This window comes from Sapajus apella, unplaced genomic scaffold, assembly GCF_009761245.1.
Source record: "Sapajus apella isolate SASKATOON/1434 unplaced genomic scaffold, GSC_monkey_1.0 scaffold22, whole genome shotgun sequence".
Taxonomy (NCBI): domain Eukaryota; kingdom Metazoa; phylum Chordata; class Mammalia; order Primates; family Cebidae; genus Sapajus; species Sapajus apella.
The window spans coordinates 25,555,367-25,571,966 of record NW_022436962.1 but is presented as its reverse complement, the minus strand read 5'-3'; the positions used below and the strand labels follow the sequence as shown (position 1 = coordinate 25,571,966).

At 41.6% G+C, this 16,600-nt stretch overlaps 1 protein-coding gene across 3 annotated transcripts in view; it reads left to right on the top strand.

Moving 5' to 3' along the window:
• SUSD4 (sushi domain containing 4) overlaps positions 1-16,600 on the top strand; it is a 139,726-nt gene that overhangs the window by 82,317 nt on the left and 40,809 nt on the right. For all 3 annotated transcript variants that reach the window (XM_032289359.1, XM_032289357.1, XM_032289358.1), the window contains exons 4-5: positions 9,718-9,891; positions 13,535-13,723. In XM_032289359.1, coding sequence (XP_032145250.1) covers positions 9,718-9,891; positions 13,535-13,723 — 363 coding nt within the window. The remainder of the gene's footprint in view (positions 1-9,717; positions 9,892-13,534; positions 13,724-16,600) is intronic.

Genomic DNA, 16,600 nt, shown 5'->3' with positions numbered 1-16,600 from the left:
CATTCCCCAAAATTCTGTTAAGCACTGTCTACTTGCCAGGTGCAGAGGCTCCAGATGAGTTGGGAAAGACAGCTACATAGGCAGTGATTTCCTTGTGCTTCTTTCTGGATTAATTTTATAGTTGTTGTTTTAACCTTTAAAAAAATTTATGAAATGAAACACATATAGAAGTGTACACAGCACTGAACAGTCCAATGAACTGTCACAAAGCAACACCAATGTCACTATTATTCAGGTGAAGACCTGGGACATTGCTGGTGCCCCAGAAGCCCCCACTGGATCACTGCCTCTTCAGTCTCTCAGAGGGAGAGAGTCACAGGGATCACTTCCTATGATACTTAGTCCAGAAGCATGTGTCTCTAAAACATCATACTATTTCAAGTTGAAAATGCTTTTGCCTTATTTTTGAGTTTGTATACATGAAATTATAGAGTAAGGATTACTTTAGGTTTATGAAATCCATGCATTTTAATGCATGTTGCTGTAATTTGGTCATTTTCCTGGCTGCATTGTGTTCTATTATATGAATATACTATAATTGGAACATTCTGATATTAATGGAAATTTGGGTTTTTTCCAAATGGCGTTTGTTACAAATAGTGCTGTTATGATCATGTTTGAACACACCTCTTGGTGAATACACACTCACATTTCTATTGGCTATTCATCTAAGAGTGGAGTTGCGGAGGCATAGGAGATGTATTTGTTTCTTGTTAATAGCTACTACCAGCTTTCCAAAGTGGTTGTACCAATTTACCCTCCTACTGGCAGAATATGCTGCTTGCCAACACTTGGTATTGTCAATATTTTAGCCATCTGGTAAGTATGTAATCGTATCTCCTGGTTTTAATGTACATTTCCCTGGTGATTATTGAGGTTGAGCATCTTTTTGTTTTTTGGCCAGCTTGTTATTCTCTCTTCTGAAGTGTCTGTTTAATTCACTTGCTCATTTATCTATTACCTGTCTTTTCCTTATTGATTTTTAATTTTTACCCACACTGGATACAAATCCTTTGTTGGTGACAGGTGCTGCAAGGTCTTCTGTTTTTATGTTTTTACTTGCCTCGTCAGTGTTTTTAGATGAGCAGAAGATACTAATTTTAATGTAGTCAAATTTATCAATCTTTTTCTCTATGTTGGCACTTTTTTTGTTTTCTTTAAACAATGTTTTACTATGCTGATGTCATGAAGGCAATCTCCTACACAATCTTCTCAGAATGTCACAATTTTGACTTTCATGTTTATATCTGCAGTCCACTTAGACTTGATTTGTGTGTATAATATAATCTAGCACCATTTATTAAAAAGTCTGCTTTCTCCCACTGCCCCTCATTCATAAGACAGATTTCCTCTTTCAGGACTCTAGTCTATTGGTCTTTGTCTGTCTTTGCATCAATTCCATACTGTTTTAAATACTATGACTTTATATTAAGTCTTGAATTCTGGTGGAGCAAGTCTTCTTCCATACTGTCTTTGTTCTTCTTGGCCTTTTGTATTTCCATATAAATTTTAGAATTAGCATGTCAATTGTCAAAACAAATCTGATTTTTAATATAAATTATTTAGTTTATAGCCAAATTAGGGGAAATAATGCCTTTACCATATGGAGTTTTTCAATCAAGGAACATGGAATATTCCCCCATTTATTTAGGGCTTTTACAGTTTTTCTCAATAATGTTTCCAGTTTTCTGTACAAAGGTCTTACATACCTTTTGTTAGATTTATGCCTTAGGAATTTAAATTCATTTATGTCATTGATAAATATTTTAAATTTGTTTTTTAAATTAACATGTAGAAATTTATATATGCTAAACTCGTTATTTTGCTGTTTATCTGTATAAATTCTTTTGGGTTTTACTCCATACCCATTCATGTGATGTGTGAATAATACAAGTTTAATTTCTTTCTGACACCAATACCTTGTGTTTCCTTTCATTGTATTTCTGCTTTGATTAAGAACGCCAGTGTAATGCTGGGTCCAAGTGGGAAAAGTGAGTTTTGTGGTCTTCTTTTCAATCTCAAATGGAATGCTTTCAATATTTTTGTTAAAGGTCTTTAAAAATATATCCTTTATTATGTTAAGGGTGTTTTCTTCAGTTTCTAGCTCATTACAAGTTATTTTCTTTTTAATATCATTAATGGATGTTAAATTTTATCAAATACTTTTCCACATCTATTAAGATACTTTTTTTTATTCTGTTAATGTAGCAAGTCATATTGGTTGGTTGTCAAATGTTAACCCAATTTAGCATTCTTGAAATACATCTAAGGTGATATATTTTCTTTTTTGTTTATTGCAGGATTATGTTTGCAAATATTTTATTTTTAAGTTTTGCTTCTATTTTAAGATGGATTGGCCTAAATTTTTCTTTCTTTGTAATGTTCTTGCCAGGTTTTACAATCAAGGTTAGACTGCACTCATAAAATAAGTTGGTGTCGTCCTTCAAAATAGGACGCTGGAAGAGTTTGTATTAGAATGGTGCTATTTCTTCCTTAAACATTTAGTAAAATTCATTCAGAAGCTGCCTAGACTTGGAGTTTCTTTGTGGGAAGGCTTTTCATTTTGAATTCAATTTATTTAACATTTTATAAGAGTGTAACTATTTTCTGTTTCTTCTTGTGTCCATGTTGGTAAATTATACAGTTTTTGTTTATTTATTTGCTTTAGGAATTTAACTCCATTTAAATTTTCTTAGTTCTTGGTACAAAGCTTTTTGTAACGTTCTCTCATTTTTTGAAGTATAGGATTTGTAATGGTGTCCTTTTTTATTCTTACATGGTTATGTGTGCTGTGTCTCTTTGTTTCTTGATCAGTTTCACCAGTGATTTATCAATTTTTTTTATTTCAAAGAACTAACTTTTGGTTTTGTTGATCCTCTCTTATCTATGTTTTCTCTGTTTCATTAATGCTCACTCTTGTCTTTGTTATTTATTTTCATGTGTTATTTTCTTTGAGTTTAATTGTCCTTTCTCTAACTTTCTTGCAGGATTCTTTGATACTTAATAATAATTCTAAATTTGTACACATCTAGTAATGTACTTCAAAATATATAAGGCAAAAATTAATAAACTTTAAGAATAAATCCATAATCACAGTGAGAACATTAACCCCTGTTCTCTTAGGAGCAGGAAAAATTTAAAAAAAAAAGAAATAAGGATCTAGAAAACTTGAATAGTGTGATTACCAAACTTGACCTAACCAACTACAATATACATTCTTGATTTTTAGATATTTATCTGTTTCTAATATGTGCATTTATGCTTACAGGGAAATACAGCTATAGTTTTATCTGCATAGTATATATTTCAATATGTAGTATTTTTGTTGTTACTCAGTTCAATATATTTTTTGTTATTATTTATTTTTGGACTCACAGGTTGTTTAGAAAGGTATTACTCAGTTTCCCAACATCTGGAGATTTTCCTTTCTTTTTGAGACAGAGTCTCACTCTGTCACCAGGCACCAGGCACCAGGCTGGAGTGCAATGGCGCGACCTCGGCTCACTGCAACCCCCGCCTCCCGGGTTCAAGCAATTCTCCTGCCTCAGCCTCCCCAGTAGCTGGGACTACAGGCGTGCACCATCACGCGCAGCTAATTTTTTTGTATTTTTAGTAGAGACAGGGTTTCACCATGTTGGCCAGGATGGTCTGGATCTCTTGACCTCATGATCCGCCCGCGTTGGCCTCCCAAAGTGCTGAGATTACAGGCGTGAGCCACTGCGCCCGGCCACATATGGAGATTTTCTAACTATTCATTTCTATCTAAATTTCACTGTGGTCAGAAAAAAAAAGCTCTATAATTTTGTTCTTTTGAAATGTTTTGAGACTTTATTGTCCAGGTATGGTCATTTTTTGTAAACGTTCCACATCTACTTAGAAGAATGTGCAAGCAGTCTCAGTCCCTCCAAGTGAACAGCTAAGAACACATAATTGCTGTCCATGTGTTAAATATAGAAATGAATGCTTTAAATAATAAAGCACAAATCTACTAATTGCCTTTGTTAACCACAAATAAACAAAATATTCCAATCTATATGCCAGACAAAGACACTAAGTACAAGAAGCATGCTTATTATAATAACTTTTCTTTGACCAACTGTCTTTCTCAGGGCTTTTTCTCAGTAGTTTTAAGCCAGGGCCTAACTACCTTCATCTGTAAGCCACAAGGTCTTGGGTGTCCAGTTCCAGTGCTTTTTCTGATTTCAAAGAGTCAGTATCCTTTAAATAAGAAAGAAACAACCTGGACCAGCCCTGCTCCTGAAACAAAATGATCCCACATGGTGGTGCCTCCTATTCTACGACACATCCTTTCTCTCCAGTCATCTCTGAGGAGCATCCATTCTTGCCCCGCATTTAATCTGCCTTTCGTTAATTGCTGATGGTGAAATCATTTGTCTCAGTTGGTTCCATTTGGCTGCTTCAACCTGATCTGAGTAAATTGTGATGGTTAGAACAGTGTTCCCTGAGCTGTGCTAGAATGGCAGTTCCTTAGAACAGCAGAAGGGTGGAACGGCACTGATATGGAACAGTGCTCCTGAGGGATGTTAGTCAGTAGTAAGTGAAAAAAAGCATTCTATGGTACTAAGTTCAGAGTCCCTGAGACAACCCTCACTTCTGATACCAGCTACAAGTCTGGGCTCCCCACAGACCAATATCAGGTCCAGTAATTCCCTAGAAGGACTCAGGAACTCAGACTCACAGTACTCAGGAAAACTATTCTACTCACGGATAAGGCTTTTTACAACGAAAAGACAGATCAAATCAGCCAAGGGAAAAGGTGTATAGGGCAGGGTCCAGGAGTCCCCAGACATGTGCTTTTAGTTGTTCTCTCCCTGTGGGGCTATGTGGACAGCACCTCTTTTTTACGGCAACAGTGTAGGATGTTTTTATGCTTACAGAAAAATAGCTGTATTTCCCTGTAAGCATAACCAGGGAAACTCACCAAGTTTCAGTGTCCAGAGTTTTAATCAGGGCTTGGTCATGTGGGCATGGTAGGCCACAGTGTGGCTGACTTTAGTTTTCTGTTCCTCCAGAAGTTGAGCTGATGATACTGCATGGCCCAAGGCACAAAGCTTAAATCACATGTTAGCATGGACCAGATGGCATGGCCAAGGCCGCTGCCATACCTCATGCTGTTGGCATAATCTGTCTAGTGTGGCCCAGAGCCTCCAGGCAAACAAAGACGCTTATCTCAGGCCAGACATTCCAGGGGCTAAAGGTTACCTCCCAGGAGCTGAGGGCAAATGCCTAAACCTCTCCTTGGGTAAGTTAATCCTTTACTGTACATATGGCAACCCCTTTGAGGATATAAATCAGATCATGCCGTGACCCATGCTTCACAAACCCCAGTAACTCCCTATCACACTAAAATAATTCTCTGCCTTAATCTACAAGGCCCTGCATGATCTGGCTTGTCCCTCCCCTTTTTGGTCACTATATTCCAAATACACAGGTCTTCTTTCACGTTTTTAAGGACAGCAGGCTCTTTCCTGGCCTTTGTACTACCTGTTCCCACTGCCTAACATGTTCTCCAAGATCCACGTAATTGAATTATTCTTGTCATTCAGATCTCAGCTTAATAAATGTCATTTCCTCAGGGGCCCCTTCCCTATTTACCCAAATTAAAAGAGTCCCTGAGTCAGTCCCTATGATGTCACCTTGCTATGTGTTCATCATGGCAGTGAGTGTTGCCTGTAACTTTCTAGCACCTTTATCTGTTAACTTATCCATTGGCAGCCTTCTTCCATTAAAGTGCTGTAAGAATAAGGCACTTGACTTAGTATCCTCAGCACCCAGGACACACTGAGCCTAGAGTAAGTGCTTTGTAATTCACAAAATAGATGACTGAACAGCTGGATGAATAAACAAGCTTTACAAATGCTGGTTTAAACAAAATTGAGTAGAATTCTTTACAGTAAGACCTTCCCAGCCTTTAATCTACTCTGTGGATTGTGAATCTCTGTGGGTGTATTATGTATTCATGTTCCTGGGAACAGTTTTGAGGGAGTATTAATGTCAAAACTTCATGTGTTGAAGGAATTGGATTCATTTTCATGTATAACTAACTTTTAAAGAACAGTAAATCCTATGTATGGCACATTTCCTGTAAGATTTCTTTACTGTTACTATTTCTGCTCCATCCCTTAGGCACTGCTCTCCGCTAACTAATCTGATAAATTAATTTGTACTTGGGTATAAATATGCAATGCTGCCTTAGGATCTTTTACTCCTTCTTTTATTTATTCACTATATTAAATCCCCATTGTGACTGGAAGCAGGGTATAGAAATAATGTCAGTGTTGGGCTGGTGAAAATAATGTCAGTGTTGGGCTGGTGAAAATAATGTCAGTGTTGGGCTGGCTGATTTCCAGAATGGAAGGCTTTGATATCCCTCATGTTACATCCTGAAAGTCCTATTTATGCCTCATATACATAAGCTCTAATTGTTGACCAGATTCAACAGGACAGAGCCAGATATTGATCAATATTTTTATAGAGTGCAATGGTATGATCTTGGCTCACTGTAATCTCCCCCTTCCAGGTTCAAGTGATTCTCCTGCCTCAGCCTCCCGAGTAGTGGGATTACAGGCATGTGCCACCACGCCTGGCTAATGTTTGTATTTTTAGTAGAGGCGGGCTTTCACCATGTTTGCCAGGCTGGTCTCAAACTCCTGACCTCAGGTGATCCACATGCCTCGGCTTCCCAAAGTGCTGGGATTGCAGGCATGAGCCACCACGCCCTGCCATCAAAATTTTTTCTATTGATTAGGTGAATTTATGCTATAGAAAATTGTGTTATTTCTGTTTGAAATTTCAGAATTGATGAAGATTAGACATTTACTGTCAGATACTAAAGATCCTTTTACTCTAGGATACTAAAGATACTAAAGATTCTTTTTTACTATCGAAAGAGGATCCATGGTTTTTCACTACCACAGAATTCACCAGGCACATACATTTTTCCAGATTCCCTCTTCTTCCTTCTTCACCCTCCTTCAGGGGGAGGATCAGATGCCAGACTTGGTGGGTAAAGAAATCAGAAAGGCTCTGAGTGATGTTTTCTCTGTCAAGGTGAAGTTTTTGATAGAGCTGATTTATGTTTGTTTTGTACTCATTCCTGAGGCACTGCCCCTCCTGGCCTCTTCGCCTTGTTGGGATTTGAACCCTACTTCTTACTTCCCATTTGGTATGTGGCTTCTCCCACATAGTAAAGTGGCCTGGCATCACTCCTTATGGTGAGTTTTCTTTGAGCAGGGCACGTCATCACTGGGATTCCAGAGGCTGTGAATTCCCGCTAACTGTGTCGTATGCTCTGCAATTGTCCCGGTGCCCTGTTTGGGGAATCTTGAGCTCTAACTAGAAGTTGAAAGCATTCTACATTAGACAACGCTATGCTGAGAAATTACCCTTAGAAACAAGGCTTGGGTGCTTCTGGTCCCAGCCAGCCAATGTCCACGTGTCCATAATGCCCAAAGGGACACTTCTGTCCATTGACTTTATAGCTGGCCATCTCTTGAGTCTACTAGCTAATTGTTGAACAAGTTTTAAGTCAGTCATGAAAATAGTTGTTTAGATGTGTAAATTATTGCCACGGTACCTATTTACAGCCAAGATTTTACAGACAGATGCCTTGATAAATGTGTTTTTTATTTGCTGTGATTTCTGTACAGTGCCATTGAAAAAACATAATTCACATTTTCTGTTAAGAAGGCACCAGCAGTGTGCAAAAAATTGTCAGTGATCCTGTGACCCCAGTCAGGATTATTCTGGGATTGGGGTTGATTTGGGGGGAATTCAACTATGCTAGCAGGAAAACTGTTGGTTCAACATGAACAGTTAGGAAACCCCTTTTCACGACCTGAAACACAAACATGAAAGGTAAAACTGAAACCAGAACTCAGTCATTCAGCCAAGGCTCTCTTTGTTGAAATCATGGGCAAAGGGAAGGCCTGATGACAGGTGCCCTGAGGGAAGGCTGAGCTGCAGGGCTGTGCCTCAGGCCTGTTAGCCAGATGGGCTGTGCGCTCGCAGCGTGCTGGGGCAGAGGTTCACACAGTTCCTCTCAGCGCTCTTTCGCCAGGTGTGTGCGCAGGTCAGAAGCATGGCAGGAGGGTCAGAGGAAGTGGGCAGCACGGTCCCTGCTCTCAAGCTAATGGTGGTGACAAAGGCTGAGATAAGGGCAGACCTGGGCTTATAAGGATTTGACTTCAGGTGACCCATGCAGGCGATGAACGAGCACCACCCCTGCATCCCAGCCGCCAGGCTCTCCTCTAACTTGGAAGCCCCCATCTGCCTGAGCCTTTCCCACTGTTGACATCCTCTTTTCTGAAGTCTGTTGTGTCATATTTCCCATTTCTCCCAGTAAACTCAGCCCCAGCCCCACTTTGTAGCTCCTGGGATGTACCCTTTTTCAAGCCATCAGAGCCATCCACCCACTAGCCACAGCTTTTCCCTTCTCTTCCACTCACATCAGGGTTCCCAGGGCCCAGGGCCCAGTGCCTCAGAGCTGACAGTTCAAAGCTTAGAGCAACTGAAGGTCAGGGTCCCTGTTAATACTATTCTGGCTATATTGTGGATTCAGTAGGATTTGGGGAATGGATAAGAGACCTACAATGTTTTAAAGGATTGAGAAATTTCTGGAGGAAGTTTCTGTGATTAACAAAATGCTGTTCTTCGTTTTCACCTTATTTTAAAAAGTTAAGAATCAACAGCTTTGGAACATAACCCATCTGTAGGTCATGCTTACAAACACGTATGCATATAAAACCAGAAACATTAAACAGAGGTGTGCTTATAAGAGATGGAGAGAGAAACATCGTGATCCATGTGCCTTAGACCAGATGGGATGAGTTGGGCAGTGTTTAGTGTGGAAGCGGGATCCCAACTGGGCAGCAAGGAGTGCAGTGGACAGTGGACAGGAAGTGGATGCAGTAGGAAGTGGATAATTATAACTTGTTTGTTTTATTTGATCTTTCTATCATTTGCTGCATGCCATGGGCTGCTCCTTCCTCCACTGGCATTCTCCTCCCCCCATGCCCACGCTTGCCGCTTCTCCTCCTGTACACATGCCTGTTGCTCTTACTTCATTTTTTGAAGGCAGTACAGCGGCCTGCTCTGAGCCTTTGTGAGATTGGCAATAGTATGTGCTGCTCTATTTGTTATCTCTTTTAAAACAGATAAGAAGGATGGGAAATGCTAATGGCAAACACAGGCACAGCTCAATCCCTGTGCTGTTTTGCAAAGCACATTTTCTTATCAGACTTAGGGCCAGGCCCCACAGGCAGAGGTGGCATGGTTGGGCATCTGTGAGACCAGCCCATCAGGCCACACTGTGTTCTGTTCTGTCCACAAACACAGTGAAGTATGTAACCAGATCGTTCAGGCGAATCCTCAACGCTTGTCTTTCTTCACTTATTTCCAAATTGTTCATAAGATCAACTATATGGTTTGAAGTGTCACAGGTGGGAAATAAAGTTCTTTTTGTGATTGGATCCCCATGCCCTGGGTCCCTCTTTTTGAGCCAACTTCTCGTTACTCCCATGAAGCCAGCTCTTCTGCTTGTCATTGGCACCTGAGCCTAGTGACATATGAGGTATCATTGATCAGATTGCTGTATAGGTTGAGACCAAGTCTGAAAACAAAAGCTGTCTCATGAAGCTGCGAACCACAACCATTTTAAAATTCCAAAAATAATGTGTACCTTTTGCAAAATTGCAGATTGCCGCATCCCTCAAATTGAAGATGCTGAGATTCATAACAAGACGTATAGATATGGAGATAAGCTAATCATCACTTGTCATGAAGGATTCAAGATCCGGTACCCCGACCTGTACAATATGGTTTCATTATGTCACGATGATGGAACGTGGGATAATCTGCCGATCTGTCAAGGTACAGGACTGATGCTCCAGTTCTCAGCTGGGCTGTTGTTCTCTCAGACTTTGCTGTAGACTGTGCACATGTTTATCTAATAACCTGATAGAGATGATGGGGAAAATGAGCAAGCCATCTACCCCACACGGATCCAGTTGCATCTTTACTACAGTTACCAAAGCTCTGTTCTTCGAATCTCCATCACCACCCCTTGTAGCTTGCTCAGCTCCATGTACCCAGTTTTAAACAATAAGCAGGAAACACCTCATTTTTAGAATGTTGGATGTCTCCTTTAGTCCAACATATCAAAGGTAGTTTAAAAATCAGGAGACTGGTAACTGGGCTGCCAACACAAGGATGAACTGTTATATATTTAATGGAAATAACAGGGCATTTATATTTATGGCAGTAGTGGTGAAAATATAGTTAAAGCCAATCTTAAACAGAGGCTGTTTTCTCTTAATAGTGTTATCCTTTTTTTTTTTTTTTTTAATAATGCATGAAGAAGAGAAAAGTCATCAAATTCAAATTTCATCCGAATGACCTGGTGAATATTTATTCCTTTGCACTTTTTAGATTTGCCCGGGCCAATCATAGAGGACCCTGTTTGTGAAAATAAGCCCTCAAGTTCAGAGTAATTCTGATTTTATTTTTTGACGTGTGACCTCGACCAAAGAACCAAAAAGCCAATGCATAATTCATAGTGTGAGGGAGAAGGAGAGCAATCTCATTTGCTCCACAAGTACCAGCGTGCTCAAGCAGAGACGAATGTTAAGTTTGTGCTTGGAAATCACAACTGGCAGACTCTGATATTGCTTTGGGTGCCCTGTTCTTGGAAATAAATAGTTTCCTTACATGAGAGCTTAAGAGTCGTGACCCCTTGAAGGAACAGAGGCTTGAGCATGAGAAGGACGGAAGCAGCCCAGACCATCACACTCCCCTGGTCTCTCCCAGGGACTGCAGGTGTTGCTAAGCATGTTCTGTGTTGCATTTTTAAAGGAGACATGATTTATTTACATTTTCAGAGACTGTCTACAAAACAAGCAGCTGGCTGTTAACTTGGGCTACTTATTCAAATAAACTTTATTACCCGCTGATCCATCTCAGTCCTCCAGCAGCATCAGAGTGATAGCCAGGACAACACCCCAGGCTCCAGCCACTTCTTCCCTTCCTGTTTCCCACGTAACCTTTTGTTCCCCCATCCTTTCTGTTTCCGTTTCTGTCACTTAAATACAGGATGTTCCTTTAGGAGTTCCTTTTTTTCCCAGTGATTAAAAAAAGAAATACCCTGTGTTGGTATGCCTCTGAAGTGTCATTTTGAGGCTGTAGACCCAGGCTTTCCCATTGCTCTTTCTGGCCACTGTTGCCCCCATTCCACTTCCCCTTCCTCAAATCCCAGTCAAGACATTGCTTTTCCAGGTCCGCAGCAATAGAGCCAGCCCATTACCCTGGAGAGGTATGCTTCTTCAAACAACGATGCAAGCCTCTGCCCCACAAAGCGGGTGGGTGGGTGTCCTGGCCTGGGCCCTACCCTCTACTGCACCCCACGCCTGCTGCACAGAACGATAGGTCCTGCCTGCTGGAGCTGCCACTGCTCCAGTGTTGCTCACTGGCTGCCTGCCTGGCTCACCATAGGGAATGAGGAACTGAAGTTGCCTTGGACAGCCTGACACCTCTCTGAGCCCCCAGGGGGAATATAATTGGCCCCTAAGAGTGACATTTCATTCTCTAACTTTTATTTGCACCTATAGATCCAGGGGCTAAAGCCTGAGGAGGCCTCTCTTTATCATCTAGAAGTGCAAATGGAAATCACGTTGAACTATTGAGTTGAAGCCAGTTTTCAACTGTTATATTTAGGACAGGCTGTCTCTAACCAAGAGTGAGCATATCTTTCCTTCTCCTCTGATTAACTGCACGAATTATAACCCCACTCTGAGTCAGAGTTAGTTTTTATTTGAGAGGAACCAGCTTATTTGTGTGGGTAGTTTAGAACTACAGTTCCTTCCTAGGAAGAAGAGCGGGCACAATCATTTGTGCTCACTGATTTGAACTATGCTTAAGGGTTCTAAGGCACTCACTTGTTCATGTTAATGTACTTATCTTTTTTTCTCAATTATTGAGTCTGTTTATTATTCCTGATCCCCAGCCTCCTCCTTGCCACATAAACACACATACACTTCACTTTATTATGAGCATTGTCCGTTTATAGCTCAAAAAATAAAAAAACACCAATAATAATCTAAGGTTATGGGCCTGTCTACAAAGATGGCTGAGTTCCATACCTTTTAGGGTATGGTGCATCCCAAATGTTGGCCAGTTCAAGACTATGGTCTCCTTGGTCTGCAGAGCTCCATGGCCCCAGGACACAGCAGTGCAGAATTGGTGCTGCCCGACCCCCACAGTGAGTGCCTCAGATTCTGCACCATCTCACCCCCACCTGCTCTGATGCACAGACACCATATACTGGGGTGTCAACCAAAGCAGTTTGCTGAGAGATCCCTTCAAGATACTTATAGTGTCCAACAAAGTCAGCTTAGGAGAAGGGTTCGGTCATCCACTGCCGTGCATGGGACTCATACAATCTGTATCTGCTGACTTGGAAGGGAAAGTGGGTATTTTCATTATACATTATTTACTTCACACACAATTAGTTCTCTCCTGGAAGAGCACCAGCTCTGCAATGTCATTATTCCCTCCAGTGATATTGCTGAGGCAATAAGAAATGCCGTGATCACAGTGGATGCCACACGCAACAGAATTCTTTGCCACCAGGAGTGTTCTGCTGGGCTGCACAGGCTCCAGGGCGAACAGGCAGCTTAGTGTCTCACAGAAGGAGTGTGGGATCCAGGTCCCACTTCCACGCTGATTGCACACAGCATGCTGTGCTTGATGCACAGACTCAGGACAGCAGTGGCTCTGAGTGTGGTCCCGAGACCGGCAGTGGCAGCAGCAGCAGCAGTGCCTGGATGTTGACAGTACAGACAGCAGGCTCCCTCTGCCTCTTCTCAAGCCTGAGAACCACTACACTGCAGGATTCCTCATCTATTTTCCATAAAACACAACTGGATTTTCAGGAATGTAAGGGCACCATCTCAGGCAGATTTCTGTCCCATAATCCACTGTAGTGGAATTGAGTTTGGAACTTAAGCTTCCCAAGCTGCTCTCACCACCACTGAAACCACTGGTGGTGTCTCTTGTATCTCTTTCCTCTTATAGCACCTCAATGGTTCTCAACCTGGCCAGCACATCAGGTTACTTAGGGAGCTTTAAAAAAAGATAATGATCCCAGGCTTTCTGCAGATCCTGGGCATGGGGCCTGGGCACTGCTGTTTTGTAAACGCTTCTCAGGTGTTGCTGAAATGCAGTCAGAGCCAGAACACTCGGCCTGGGGGTGTGCAGTCCACAGTCAGACACTCACCACCCTCCCTCCATCCTAACAACTCATCTGACCCTCTTGGTGCCATTTGCAAATAGCAGAGCAAATACCTGTATGATAACTAGAATAAGAACCTGAGTATTTGGGACCAAGGTGCTTCATTCTTCAGAGGTGGTGCCATTTTCACAGTGGGGGAATCCTAAAACGTTCCAGCCTTCTGTGTGACTTTTCGATGTACAGAGATGACACAGTGGAATCTTTCCCTTTTTCTTTCACCTTCCATAGGCTGCCTGAGACCTCTAGCCTCTTCTAATGGCTATGTGAACATGTCCGAGTTCCAGGCCTCCTTCCCAGTGGGCACTGTGGTTGCCTACCGCTGCTTTCCCGGATTTAAACTCGAGGGATCTGAGTATCTTGAGTGCTTACACAACCTTATCTGGTCATCCAGCCCACCCCGGTGCCTTGCTCTGGAAGGTAACACATATTATTATTTCGGAAGTTATATTTTGTATTATTAAAGAAGGAAGAAGATCAATAGGAGGAAGAGCTGCAAATTATGGTCAGCAGTAACTTTTCTTCTCTGAGTACATTTTTCTCACCTTTGTCCAGAGCAGAGATCAGCTGCCATGAAGCCATACATAAAACTAGATGTAAAATTTGCTTCCCTCACCTTTAGTCTGAAAGAGGAGAGCAGATAAAAGAAAACGTTGCGAGCATCAAAGGTTAAATTACAAAATATTGCAAAGTTAAATGAAATGTCTTCAAAAATTAATTTTCTCTCCACCAAATGAAAACAGATTGTATCATGGTATCATTAATCTCACCCCTCGTTTTACTGTTGTGTTGATGTTTCTTCCATATTTCCATGCACTTTATGGCTTAGCTGTAAATGTTTTGCTGCAAGCACACCCTTGGACGCCTGAAAGCAAGAGCTCTTTCGTCTCTGTTTTTATTAAATCTATATGACTATGGATTGCGATTCACTAAAGACCTCTAATCAGTAGTATGAAGTAGTGAGGGGGACAGGGATTCCATTGGCAGAGTCAAGGCAGTGTCTGTAGGAGAAAAGTCCATAAACACTTCTGCCAGGCAAGTTGGATATGCTGGTTCAGCTCGTGCCTTAACTCAGGTCTTGAAATGATGCCCGAAGAGAACAAACTCCAATGTGTTTTTTGGCATCTGAGTATAGTGGGTAGGAGGGGCCTATATGGGGAAAGAAAAAGAAAACTCAGATCAGGAGCCCCTTCAAAGCCTATTTGCAGCCTTGTTTGGGGAGCAAAGCAAAACAATGGAATATGGAAGAAAAGGAGTTCTTGCGAGTTTACAGCACCTCTGCAAGTGTGCACCTCTGTGTGGGAGGAAGTCAGGGCAGGGCGTGTGTGGTGGAGGATGACTATTGCTCAGAAGGATCAGAGACAGCATCTCTACAGACATGGAGTGTGGTTGGCTGGAGCCATGGAATCTCTTTGGAGAAGGGTGGGGAAAGGAGGGAAGGGAGTGAGAAGGCCAGCCCTTCCCACTGGTTTAGTCATACTCCTAGGCTGGTCATTAGAACTCCCCTCACCCCACTTCCCACCCATCCAAAAACCCCCAGGGAATTGGACCCTAGCCTAGAGATGCCAGATAAAATACAGAATACACAGGGAAATTTGAATTTCAGATAAATAAATAATGTTCTAATATGAGCCTGTCATAAATATCATATGGGACATAGTATAAAAAATATTCTTCACTTCTCTGAAATTCAAATATATTAATAACTGAGTGTCTTGAATTTCTGTTTTCTAAATCTGGTCACCCTAGCCTCAAGGGACAAGGCCATCCCCTTTGCTTCCAGTGGGAATAGCCTTCCTGTTATCTGGGTGCTGCTGGTAGGCCATGGATGTCTGATGGAAGGGGCTCTTCCCTAGTTCTGGAAGTTTCTCCATGCTCAAATAACCAGACAGAGAGGGCCCTTTAAAGATATCATTATTATGATTTTATCAATTTGAAGTGCATGTTTTCAAATCTTTTCAAATTTGGTTTAAATGTGTTTCAAGCAGCCAGGTTCTGATAAGTTTATTTTGGGACTTAAAAAGCAGTCTTTATGAAGCCTAGAGAATGTGATATGGATAGGCATAAAACAAATTCTAAGGTTATAAACAGGGAGCTGAGAGTGGCTTTGGGTTGAAAATGAGCCTTCTGGCCTAACATGTTCCCTTTCCTCTGCCATCCTCCACTGCGGATAGATGGGAAAACTCCAGCTGACAGCTGCCTGTTCCAGGAAGGCCACTTAATGCCTTTTTCCCTAGGGTTTTTGTTTTTTTAATAAGGTTTACATCTCCATTTTCAATAGACATCCCTTTAAATATCTGCTGGCTCCTTTCAATGCCACACTGGCTAAAGGTACAAAGCAGTGATACTGAACTTGGAGACACAGAGGGGACTAATGGGTTATTTCTTTCAAGACTTGATAGAAACTGGGTTAAATTAAGCAGTGGGTTAAAATGAGACGTAAGGATTCTTGAACAGGTTATCTGGATATGCCTGGGGTTAGTATGTCTTTTATTCTCACTTTAATTGTGTATCATCTTTTTAAAAGACAGTGCCTTATTTATGCAATGTTGTCGTAGGGTATTCAACATAGATGAGCTGTCACAAGGGAATCGACCCTTTTAATAGATCACCCCCACTTTTAACCCCTCATCTTTCTGTCTTCCTAAGCATACAATTTGCACAATCTGATTTTTCTTGATGACATAGTGAAAATTATTGCACTGGGCTGTGGAATTATGAAGCTCTAAGGAGCTTTTAAATATATTAGGACTCTCTGACCCCTGCAGTAATGGTGTGGACAGTTCTGCTGTGGAGGTCTTTCCCTTTGAGTTTTCTGTCCCTTTCCCGTTCCTCTTTCACTATCAGTCCATCAGCTGTCAATGTGCCGGTCACACTCAAGGTACCTATCGCTGCAGCTGTCCCTCACCCCCAATTAATTTTCTAAACTGCTATGAGCCAGGAGATAGGTTCACCAGGCTGATCATGGAGGGAGCATAGCATATTGATTACCAGTGCAGGCTGACCTCAGACAGACTGGCTTCACATTCTAGCTGTCCTACTTAATCACTTTCACCTGGGGCAAGCCAGGTAGCCTCTATCAGCCTCCATTTCTTCCTCTGTAAAATGGGAGTGATGAGGCCCACTTGCTTTATGGAACTGGGAGGAGTCAGTGAGGTAACAAATCTACCCATTTATTGAAGTGCCCAGCCCATAGTATGTGGTCAATCACTTGTCCGTTGTTATTAATGCACTTAGAGTTTTACGTAAAGTCACAATAAACAGGAGGGAATCTAGTATGATTCTCTGTGAATGCAG